We start from the raw sequence: 12,806 nt of genomic DNA, 5'->3' as shown, positions 1-12,806 counted from the left end.
AAAACTGTCTAAAATTAATTTTGTTGGTACCATTAATCAATAAGAATGGTTGCTTCTCATTATTTTACAACACAGCAAAGATTTTCTTTTAAGTTTAATTTCTCTAGTCACACACAGCTCATATTATAGCAAAAATATTTGGAATTAAGAAAGCATTAAAAAAAATAATTTCCAATAATAGTACTACAGGCCTCTCTTGGCTCAGTTAAGGTCAGGGTTCATGATTCAACAATAAGAGGGAGAAACTGGGAAACAGTGACTGCTGACCAAAAAGAATACAAAAACCAGTCTCATCTGCCAAAACACCTGAAATTTTTGGACGCTGTGCATCTTGATAAGTCTTTCATAGAAAAACAAAAACGTCAGTACTGGTGGTGGAAGTGTCATGACCATGCCAGGCTGCTCTGATGGTTCAGCACCTCAACAGAAAATCTCAAATCCTGAAAGAGAATATATTTCTAAGTTCTAAAGAAATTTATCATGCTGCTGCTATGTGTATATGTGCAATAATTAATCAATCAAATAGAGATTTAAATTTAATTTTAGAGTGTTTTCACACCTGATAGTCCAGTAGACTCAGTTTGTTTGAGTCAAAAATTGCACCAAGAACCACTGAAGGAAATAACACAAAAGCCTCTGAAGAACTTCCTTCTTCACAAAATGTAAACAAAAATTCAGTGACGTCAGATTGTAGTGTTTGTATGATTTCTCTTTGGTCTTTGGCAAAGGAATGCAAGCAATTTCTCTGGCTAGCACCAAACTTGCACATTTGTTTTGGCTGTATTCAGACAGAATACCCTCTGTTATAATCGGCTTTCTCTGCTTTCTCCAGTCCACTTGACAGTCGCATACGCATTCAAACCCGTCTAGAACTAACTTTAACAGAACTATGACCTAAGCTTTTAGAGAGACCAGAGTTTGCCCAAAAACTTAAGAGTTTCATTCCTATTAGAGTCTGATTGTGCAGTTTCACTTCCTCAAACCAACCAGACTCTCTAGGCAAATGAACTAGAGTATCCTCCTACAATTGCACCGAAGGAAGAAGTCTGCATCACTGAAATGACTTTAAAACTTTCTGCAGTTACAGTTCCTTTTTTCACAAAGTTTGTCACTTTATATTAGTTATAGACTGGAGCAGCCCAAAATAAATACTCAATCATTAATTTTTAATCAGACACAGAAGGGAAGCAAGTCAGCCAACCAGCTACGTCAGCAGGCGTAACTTAAATCAACAACACTGAAGTCAAAGTGATTGTTTGATTCATATATTGCTTAATGATAAGTAAATATGGCAACCAATGCACTTTGCAGAAAAAATCAAAAAAGGAAAGAAAACAAATACAAACACTAGACAAACAGTCCAGGTTAACATATCAAAGTAGCAAAAAAAAAAAAAAAGGAAACGTTTCAGCTAAAAGAGCAATTTTAAGCAGGATATTTGCTAAGTTGTCCTTTCATGTCTCAACAACTTTGGGTGCGATTCCAGCTTCGTCCTCTTCCATATGCAGATGTTCTCCTGGACACTGAGCCCCAAGCTGCCTACCAGTCTGTGAAGTGGTGAATAAATGTGTACATATGAATGAATTTGGCAGAAGTTTAAAGTGCTTTGAGTCATCAGACTGATCAGAGAAGCGCTGTATAAATTCAGTCCATTTGGCACAACACCACATAGTTTTTATGCCAAAACTATTCACAGGTGATTCTGTAAGTGTCCTTGCAAGCAAAAAAAAAAAAGACATAATGTGAATATTACTGACTAAACAAAAAAGTTTGAAACTTTTCAGAAAGTCCAAAGAATTGTTGATCTGGAAAACTTTTAAAATATTGGTACCTTGAAAGGAAATAACAAGAGAAAAAGAATAAGTGAATCTGAAAAAAGATAATTGCCACCAATTTGAGCTATTTGATGTGTTTTTAGTTTTTTGAACTTTGAGTGCTTCTATTGAGATTCGAGAGCATGTGTAGAAATGTTTACTGCCATGTCATTTTTTCCACATCTGATCCTTGAAGTGGGTGTTTTTCTGTTGTCAATAAAACAACAACCAACCTGTGAGCAACCACAGCGTTTCCTGTCTTCTCGATAAAGCCGCTACCTCTCCTCTTCAGTTGTTTTGCTTGGATTTTGAAAAACATCTCTGGACTCTGCAAAAAAAAAAAAAATTAATAAAAAATTTTAATTTCTACCTCTGAAGCTGGATACAGAAAAAGCCTACAGCTTTTATGTAAAGCAGGCCAGTCAAGAGACGTTTCAAGGGTCTTGTAGCTTATTGTGAAATTTAAAAAGTGGAGAACTCAAAGCTTTAAGTGGTTTTACTCCAGGTACAGGTAAAGTGTTAAATATAACAGCGCATTTTTGGCATCATGAATCAGACTGAGTAATTTGCTGCTAAAAGGTATTCAAGTTTAATATTCTGCTGCTATGGTTCTCTATTACTGTACTGAACTCATGCAACTTTTCTGCAAAAACAGGATCATCTAAATAAATGAGAAAGTCATTACAACATTGATTTATTTTATAATTTTATAAAAAAATGTGGATTGACACATAGAACTATACATTGTTTATCTTGTTATTGTTGATGATTATGACCTACATCTGACGAGAACCAAAAATTCACTTTGTGCAAAAAGGAAAATGTTACATAATACTATTGAATTTTTTTTTTTTTTTTTAATAGAAATGTTGTAATCATGTATTATTCTCTACACAATAATAGAGAAAAGTATTGACTTGACAGTAGTTCAGAAGAGAGTGACTATGCAGTATGCACAATGATGGTTAGATAAAAAAGGTCAAGCATATTACTGGAAAGTTTGTTGGACAGAAAAGTGTGGTATAAAAAGATGCCAGCGGGTGAAAGTGACACAAAATTTAGGTTAAAGTCCAATGAGAGGTTTCCATCAGTTTAATCTGCTGTGCTGTGTTTTATCAAGTCCCAAAAGCCCGACATGCTTCCTTCTGCAATGGATATTTCATTTTCTACCAGGACTTACCACCTGTAGACGCTGCCCAAGGCGCCATTACCTGCTTAAAAGTCCAAGGTGTCACTGTGATTGATAGGTCAGCAAACTGGAAGTGAAAGACAAAAGATATTCAAACCAACAAGCTTCTGCAGGGCTGCAAACTGATCACCTCCATAACACAACAGTTTTAATTCATTTAAAAACAAAAACAAAAAACAACCAAGGTCCGTAGACTGTACAGAACTTGGTCCAATGTAAAGTTTTAATATCTTGAGATAATAAATTTGGGTTTTTTAGTTAGCAGTAAGCCATAGTCACTGAAACAAACAGATATATAACTCTGAAATGGATCATTATATATCGACTGAGTTTAGTTTTTAGATTTGGTTTTCAAATTCGTCCTTCGTTTCATTCCTGTACCTTCATTACTTGCCAATTGTTCTCGCTGTGCTCCTCCTGTTACGCTCCACACACCATTGCATTGCTTCTCATTTTCACTCCTTGGTTGATTCTTTTGTTGACCTCTGGATGTTCTTGCTATTTCTGGTTCGTTTATGCTACCAGTCTCCAAGTTTCTGTTTTCTGGGTGATTAATAAATTATTCTCCACCTGACTTTGCCTTCCTCCCACCTGGTCCAAAAATGTTTACTCTCCATATGCATTAAATCTATACTCTACATACTGTTTCACTTTCAGATTCATAGAAATAAACAAACATTTCAATTATACTCTAATTTACTCGGACATGGACTTGATGTTGAAAATATGTCCTTGCTTGTTTAGAGTCAAGAGATTATTGGAAATACAGAGAAGAAGAAGTTCAACTTCTAAGATCAGTGTGTCTGCAGTCCTGTTTCTGAGAGCTTTTTAAAGAACGCTAAAGTGCTTACTTTATTTCTATCAGCATCTTGGAGGTCATACAAGCACAGGGAGGCAACTGTTGTTTTCAGTCGGTGAGCAGAAAACGTCTTTTTTTTTCATAATTATTGACAGAGCTGGTGAGGTTTCTGTTACTTCTGACTGCAGGCTCGCTCTCTGCCTTTTAGCTTTACACGTAAACCTAGCGGTGTTTGTGGTTTTGTGGCCCGGATGGGTGTGCGCGTTTTTCTTTTTCCTGATGTAGTCTAAGTATTGAGGTTAGCGGCAGAGAGCTAAAGATGTAGGAAATGAGCCCGGTGAAAAGGATGGCAGCTATCACCCGGGGTAAAGAGAACAGCCTTCTTAGAAAACACAGTTTCAGCGTTTTCTACGTCAGAAGCACTTCCAGTAAAGGGACGGGTCTATTTAAAAAGTGACGCTTGGGCCCAAAAACACAGTATTTAAAAATGCTGTGATCTTTGTTGAAGATAATATCTGCTAGGTGCATAGCCATGGCTAAGAAGTAGTCCTACAATATTTAATTATTTATACTATAATCTGAAAGACCAACTTTGTTCTTTATGCAGTCCACAAATAATTGCTGTTCTGTTTTGCCATAAGCCACATGGGGGGCACAGAAAACGGCTCTTTGTTCAAATGAGATCAAAACTGAATTTTTAGGTCCGCGTGCAAAGCATTGTGCGTGGCCAAAACCTAAAACTGAATATCGCAGTGAACAATCCATCCTCAGTAAAACAGGGTGCCAAAGAATTTGGCAAAAATGTCTGCCTGCAAGACTGGAAGAAACATAACCCAAATGAATATCAGTTGTGAATGCAGCAAAAGGTGGTTTTACAAAGTATTGACTCAAAGCAACTGTGACAAATAGCATGCCTCACTTTTCAGATTTTCATTAAAAATGTCAAATGTATCATTTCACTTCCGCATTAACAGCTATCCACTACTTTTTGTTGTCTAATTAAATCCCAATAAAAAATATTTTTGAGATTTGAGGTTGTAAAATAAAAAATGAGAACGTCATTCAACCCTGTACTTCAACAACTAAATTATTTACAAGTGCAACTTAGCTTCAAATCGTCAAACACAATACAAAATTTTTAAAGAATCTTCTGTATATTTGACATTTAGCTCTCTATTGTTTCATAAATAAATAAATAAATAAAAATTATTGTTCAAGGTTTCATGGTTGTATTTTTAAACTGTAACTGCAATCAAGGCTCTCTCTCTTTCTCTTTGTTGACATTGATCTGACTGCTGCGGAGTATTGCCACACCTGAGAGACGTGATTCTGTTTTGGGTTTTTTATATTATTTTTGCTTCTTCTCAGCAGCGGCTTCAAGCCTGACTGAAACTAAAAACATGTTCAGCTTTCAACAGAGCACTGCTGCCTCCTTGAACAGATAAGCACAGCTGATTAGGAGTTCTTGTTTTTGTAGCGTTTTGTTGTGTAAACGCCGTATCACATGATCTGAGGCAAAAAATAGCAGCACCCCTGCAGTTCCAGTAACATTAGAAAATATTGTGCAACAAATTACCTTTTAAATACACGTTCAATTAAAAGACTAAACCTTATCGTGTTAGAGGTCATGCCGGCTTTACGTAACAAATTAAATGTGCTGCTATTTAAGTCTTCTCAAACAACTTGTATATTGTAATTATAACATTGTTTTCACCATTAATCTGCAGCCTTCTTTTTCTCCGGGGTGTAAATTTGGCATTAGCCACTCTTCAAAACAGCTGGAAGAAAATAAATGCTTGTCTAAAATGACTCATGTGTACAGTGAGAGCCAAAGTGTACAGGGCACAGCAAAAATGTAAAGTTTAAAATACATGAAACTGGAAGATTGGAGGAGGACCCAAGTCTATTTTTCCATTAGAAACGGTGAGCTAGATGGTAAAGGAGGTAAGAAAAATCTCCAAAGCTTACTGTTAAAGTACTGCAGCAAAAATGACATAGTGAGCATGAAACAAATCTTTAATATATTTGAAGGCTTTTTAAACAGTACCAGTGCTGTTAATAAATGTGGAAGGCTTTGTGTGCATCTAAAATACTGCTACTGCATCAACAGGATGTGAGATGCATCCTGCTAGGCCATAACGTCACAAAAAGCTTACAAAGAAAGCCAGTGTGCATGTTATTTCAGTGCAAGTTTATTAATAGGAATATTTACAGATATATAAAGGAAAACATTTTGTGGACCTAAGTGGCAGATTTCTTTTTCTGTATATTAGAGTTGGTGAATGCCAGTGGTGTTGTTGTTCCACACATTAGTTTTACACACAGACATTATTTCTCATTAGTGTTTGTGGTGAGTTCATTAGTGCCGAGGTCTCAGTGTGTGCTCAAGGTTACCCCACAGAAAAAGAAACCGAAGACAGTCTGACTCACAGAGGTACTTATAGATGAGTGGAGCTTTAGAAGAATATGACTTTTTTTATTTTCTTTTTTGTTCGAGCGTTTTAAAGGACCATGTTGTTTGTCTCCTGAGAATTTCTGAGCAGAATTCCAAGTGAAATTTCATTAAAAAAAAAAAAAAAATCGTACCTTATCTTCATCTGCACTTTATATCAACTTCTGTCCTGAGTGAACTATAAAGTCAGCTTGCTTTAAGCACGTCAAAATAATAATAATAATAAAAAAAGATTGCGTCACAGGTTAAAGTTCTGTAATTGAACACCAATAATCGAACCTAAAGCAGCGATTCTAAGCCCCACTCTTACTGACCTAAGAGAGGTCTGTGTAAGTGCAGATGTGCAGCAGTACAAACATCCATGTGCATCACTTCACGAGCTCATGCAGGGGCACAATCACTCTGCGCTGCAGCTGCCGGCCAGCACGTTGTGGTCGTGAACCTTCCAGCTTCAATAACCACAATGCAGCGTCTTTACACGCACACGCCTCAGACAATGACTTTTCTTTGCTCAAAATATACAGGAAACAATTTGTTCTCTTTGGTTTGGAGCAGACCTAGATCCTGTGTTTGGAGGCCAAGAAATGCATGTAGTGCTCAAAAAATCTGAAACCGCAAAACATCTTTTCTGCCTTTAAAAGAAATGAATTAAGTGATATTTAAAAACAACAGTTGCAGTGCCTGGCAAAAGAAATTATACCCTTTAAAGACATTTTTCATCTTTTGTCACAATAAAACCAAATGAATTAATGCATTCTATTTGCTTTTTTTTGTGATAAACCAACACAAATTTGTGCATAACTATGAAGCAGAAGGGCAGATGGTTTTCAAAAAAAGTGCAGCGTGCATTTCAATTCAGCGTCCCACAGTGTGATGCTGCCACAGGATTAGGATAGTTTGTTCCAGGTGACGTTTTCAGCACAGTAAAGTTCAAAGTTTAGTTTTGGTGGCATTTAAAGGCAACTGGTTTCCACTCAATTGTATCTAGGGCTATCAATGTAAAATGGCATGGCAGAGTTATAATCATATAAAAACCAAAAGAAATACATAAATACTAACATGACAAAATGTGAAAACCCCATAAAGGACATGAAAGCTTCTGCAAGGCACTGTGCATCCTGTAACTTAACCTTTTGGAATATCATTTAATTAATTTGTGTTTTTTGTTGTTGTTGTTTAAATCATAAACCTTTTTCTAAAGTGTTTGAAACTTTCAAGAACACATTTTCACCTTCTGGCTGTGATAAAAATGAACTACAAGACATATCACTACATAGTGAGTAATAGTGGAAGATTGTAGGGATTTTACTCGCATATAATTCATGTTTACTCTTGTGGATTTATACATAGATATATAGATTTACATACACTCCAATTTGAAGTTGTGGAATAATAAAGTACATGTTGCATCAGTCTTAAAACACTTGCAAAATAACTGTACAAAATTCTAAATATTTTCACACATAATAATATAAGGACATACTGCACACACAGCTGAGAATACGTGAGCTATGGGGACCCCTTTAAATTCAGGGTCAAATATAGCCTCAAGCTTATGGGGAGGCTTTGAAGGACAATTCTGTTTTAATACAGTTTGATCAATTTACATAGCTACTGCAAAAAAAAAACAACAACAAAAAAACAAGACAAAAAAGAAACGGTACATAAACCAGAAGAACTGTAATGAGGTGACGGTTATGGCTGATGTAAAAGTAACCGAATTGGGTGAAAAATTTTTTTAGACTTCTTCGAACTTCGCTTGTTTCTTGTGAAATTCAGAATAGTTTTCAGGGTTTCCCCCAGGAAGCTGGTTGGCGGCGGTGGTGAACACTGCTTTCCTCACCACCCACGTCCCCCCAAAAAAGAAAAGAAGGAAAGAGAGGTTGTTATTTGTAGATTTCTCAGTTCTGCCCCTGAACGCATGAACTTGTAGGAGATGAAAACGATGCAAAGGATTCTTATGTGTATGAGAATGTGTTATCAGCCAGCCTAAGCTAATTAAATAATTAGCTGTTGCTTGACTATTTTATGTTTATAATCTAGGAATAGAAACTCCCAAGAGTTTGTTTTACACAGGATATGGAAAGCTGACGTTATTTAATGTCATTTCTGTAAAAAGGGGGTTTCACATAACAAAGAGCTGTGATTTCTAAATCTTGGCATTGGTTTTGAATATAAAACTGAAAGTCTGTACTTTACACAGATTTTTCATTGTGTAACTGTCACTTCAAGAGGTAAGCTAAAATAACTAAACTTCAGTATTTTTAAATCTCTGGGCATAGCTTTTTAGCTATTTGTACATTACTTTAAATGAAAAACTATTCAAAAATTCAGAAAATGTATTTACTTTTAATAATTAAGTTAATAATTCAGAATTAAAACTGGATTGTTCCTTAGCTATTGCTACAAAAAGAAAATAAAGCGCAACACTAGTCTGCTTGTAAAGCGTAGCTTGTTAAAACTTTGTGTTTAGCCAGCTAAAATGCTGTTTAGGAATTATCTTGTAAAAACATTTTCAGTTTGGTGACTTAACATTAGTTTTTTTCAATAAGCTTGATTTCTACCAGGTAGCTTTAATGTTAAAGCTCTGTCGTTCCAGATGATCTAGTTTTAATGAGGCTTCATTAGCCTTTGAAATTGGACTTAGATAATAAAAAAAATCACTAAAAGTTTGAAAATATATTTTTCTACCCTTAAGATGTGTATTAAAATATTGAAATTTTGGTTTTATTTGTGGGAAGTCATTATCTCAAAAGTTTTACAACAATTTGGGATATTTCTCTTAAGCATTGAATTAAAGCATTGTATTGTAGGAATAGTATTTTACAAGACATCAGTTAAAAAGCGAAAATGAAAAAGTAGTGCTAGCTTGTTTTAGTGCTTCTAACAACTTGGCTAGATCACTACCAGGCAGCTTTTACAAATTAGCCGTGTCAGTGCAGGTCATCTTATAATTCTATGTTTTATGAGAAACTGGAATTAAGAAATAGGAATCTGGGGATGGGAATGGGAATGCCGTGTTTCATTTAACAGTGTTCCAGTTTAAAGTCAAAAGAGCAGTAGGATATGAAAGCTGTTGTTGTTTTTACAATCAGATAATAGAGTATTTCTTGGTGTTAACATTCAAAGAGTAAAGGAGCATGTTCACAAATACATGTAACACAACACAATGTGTGCCGATGGTTTTAATGAGGGAAAGCTGAGTAACGTTTGGCCATCCCTGTGGCCACATAAACTGAAGGTAATAATAGAGGTAATAAAGCAGAGTTGTCCTTTAATCTAATACAACTATCAAGGGATTTTTTTTTTCTTTCTCCAAACCTTATCAGTAAAGCCAGAACTCTATTCTGCAACTTTCCTGAAAATACTTCAAGTCGTTTCTGCCACTGTCACTGCTCTGCATAACTCCAATCCACAGCATTTCATCTCTTTAAAAAAAAAAAACGTTTAGCCAGTGAAAAGAAATGGGCTGCTGTGTGAGATCCCCCACTCCCACATACAAAATGCTTGTGACTGAAAACCTCAGAGCAAGTGACATCAGTATGATATTGTTTCTTTTTCCTTCTTAGTTTTAAAAAGAGCAAGTACCACAAGTAGATCTTAAACTAAGTCACCTCAGTGATTAAAAATAAATAAATCCAGGTATCAAAAGAAGAGTATTGTCTTTGCTTAAACCCTGCAAATATAACTTTGCTGCCAGGAGCCGGTTCATCTGTTCGGTTAAAGTATTTCGGATAGAAATCTCATGCAGCTTGGTTTTTAGACTTTTTTTTTGTTAGGTGGTCTGGGCCTCTTGACATCAAACTGTGATGAAGGTTGGAACTCGAGGAAGACGGAGGAGATTCCCCATTGGACTATTTTGCCTTTGTACAGAAAAGTACCTCATGTGGTGGGAATTTGACCATTGTCTCCCATTTACATTTACAGTGGTGTGCAAACACATGAGAGAAACTTGTCACCAACATATCACACATGTGGTGTACAAACATTTAAACATTGCAAAAATATATCTTCATGTACAGATTTTGTCTTGTAGATGTAGACAAAATAAAAAGTAAATTAGACACTTGAGAATCTACACATCAATCAGTCTCAACCGTCAAAGCACCTCCCTAATGCGGTGCGGGTGCCCTCTGTGCAGAAGTTCACAAGGATGTAAGGTAAGTGTATAGGAAGTAATTGTCCAACACATCACACAGGTGATGTTTCAGGGCATGTAATCATTCTTGAAGAGGACGCTGCTGTTGCTATGAACATGCAACAACGATTAGGTAGGTGTTGTGTACCACAAGATCCAAAAGTTCCCACTCTCCATCTTTCTTTGTTGCCATCTGCTCACAAGAAAAAGAACTATGCACCTAGCCATTTGTTGCTCCACGATCCAGTTCCAGATCAGCCCGTTTTTAAGCTCCTGACTGATTTGTGACTATACAGTCTACACTTTAAGGTTTGACATGCATCAGAACCCTTAATAGGCCAACCTTTGCTCCCCACATTTAAATCTTGGTTGCTTATTTATCTCTTGTGAATTTACTGACCCTCAATGTAAACTAACTTTTACATAAACTAGAGAAGCTAAAGTTGTTCCTGGATGGAATAACTTGATATTTCTCTGACACAGTCATCATTTCTCAAGCTAATTTCGATTACCATCCTGCAGAATTCACCATTCTCTTGCTCCCAGGTCAAAGATAATCAGACTTCACTAAAATTGTGGCTGATCGATGTATATGGACACTGACAACAAATACATTTTCTAGGCTACGTTAACTTAAAGTGCTAGGATACTTTTTGAACGGGCCGCAAGCATAAAAGGAATATTCTGACTAAAATGTCACTGTCATTAAAAAAACAGAAGACATTTCCTCACAGCAGCCCTTCCCTGCAGGGCATCATCAAAACTGTTTTTGTGTAAAACAAACGCACTCAGATGGATTCAGGTTCATTTTCTCCAGCTTGTCCAGTCATTTGCTCGAAGGTAAATGTGAAATTGGAATGCTTTATTCTCCTGTAACTGCCTTGTTTTGTTTGTTTTTTTTAAAAAGTAACCTAGTAAAATCTCCCTACCCGTGTCACTTAGCAATAAACTTCTTTCACAATCAAAAAGCACATTCCTACAGGTCTTTGTTTGCCCTTGGCTCCTGCTAAACAGGATAACTGCAAAATAATCTACATGGTATTCATACTGATTACTCAAATCTCCCTGATTAAATACTGATAAAAACTAACTAACTTTAAGGCGTGCTGACCCCTTGAACCTGCCAGTGTGCCTCTCATGCATCAGGGTTGGCCTACTTGGCTAAATAAAGGCGTACTACACCACGAAGTGGAAAAATAAAAAGGTATCTCAAACTTTATTCAAACTTCACAATCAAACTAAGAGCCAAACAATCAGATCCAGAGATTAAAGAGGCAGACCTGTCTGTGAAGAATTCTAATAATGGGCCCACAAATCCAAGACGGATCTGTGTTTCATAACTTCTCAAAAAAAATAAAAAATAAAATCCTTTCTGTTTTCTATCCCTACAGATTATGACACAAATCTAAGTGGTTCACCCCCTAAATGTGATTCCTACATGTGTCTCTCTATTTGGACAGATCGGCTGCACTCTTACATCAACCTGTAAGAGGAAAGAGAGCAGATGTGTGGGTTGTTTGGCCCATGGCGATCATATCTTGCTGTTCTCCAGGTGGGAGTCAATGTGCTTGATGAGAGCGTCGTCGGGATATCCGACGGGGAAAATCAGTTGGCAGAGAGGGCAGCTCCTCATGTCGTTCTCCTCACTCTCCATCCAAAGCTGCAGAGAAAAACAAACACACTCACACACACGCAATCAGTCTTTCCTCAAACATCACATGTGAACTGCAGCTAAGTCACTCACATGGATAATTGAGTCAGTGTTGAAAAAGCAAAATCCTCTACTTCATGTGGAGCTACATTGTGCTAAACCATTAAGACTATTGCTGAATAGCACATGTCTGGATGTAATGAAAGTCTGTCTGCCTACAAGCTAAATATGAAGAAAGGGTGAATTTAGATTTTTATGCTATAATCAAAAGCTATTCATCTTACGTGCTTTTTGAAAAAAATAAATTAATTAAATTTACTGTCCCACTCAGAGCTGAAGATTTATGCATGGGATGTGATGAGTTTCTCACAGTTTAATAAGTGCAGTGAAAAAAGAAAAAAAAAAAAACAGGTCTGACCTTTCACCCACAGGACTTTGTTTCACCAGTCACCTTTAACATACTTGTATTCTTGACAGAACTTTTCAATTAGTCATAACAATCCCTTTGCCCACACGGCATCCTCAGTGACTATCAAGGTGTCAATAATCTCAAAGTGTTATGCTGAATGAAATGCCTGCCTGAATTGCTGCCAATGTGTGTTAAAGTCCCATTACATTAATAAAGAAATTCCCAATTTAAAGTATGAAACACTAAATCGTGAACCTTTATTGCATTCAGTCGCATGGTTTTGTGAAAGAAGCTCCAAGCAGTTTCTTTTGAAAAATAGTCTTTGCGTCTTTTTCTCTCTAGTTTTTAGAATGT

General features: G+C 36.4%; 1 protein-coding gene across 1 annotated transcript in view; it reads right to left on the bottom strand.

Moving 5' to 3' along the window:
• Positions 1–5,972: 5,972 nt before the first annotated feature.
• tbkbp1 (TBK1 binding protein 1) overlaps positions 5,973–12,806 on the bottom strand; it is a 64,254-nt gene continuing 57,420 nt past the window's right edge. The window contains exon 10 of the mRNA XM_032574399.1: positions 5,973–12,052. Within this exon, the coding sequence (XP_032430290.1) occupies positions 11,924–12,052 (129 nt within the window). The 3' untranslated portion in view covers positions 5,973–11,923. The remainder of the gene's footprint in view (positions 12,053–12,806) is intronic.

The sequence above is a fragment of the Xiphophorus hellerii genome, chromosome 10 (assembly GCF_003331165.1).
Source record: "Xiphophorus hellerii strain 12219 chromosome 10, Xiphophorus_hellerii-4.1, whole genome shotgun sequence".
NCBI classification, from domain to species: domain Eukaryota; kingdom Metazoa; phylum Chordata; class Actinopteri; order Cyprinodontiformes; family Poeciliidae; genus Xiphophorus; species Xiphophorus hellerii.
The sequence above is the reverse complement of the archived record's forward strand: the minus strand, read 5'-3'. Positions and strand labels throughout refer to the sequence as shown.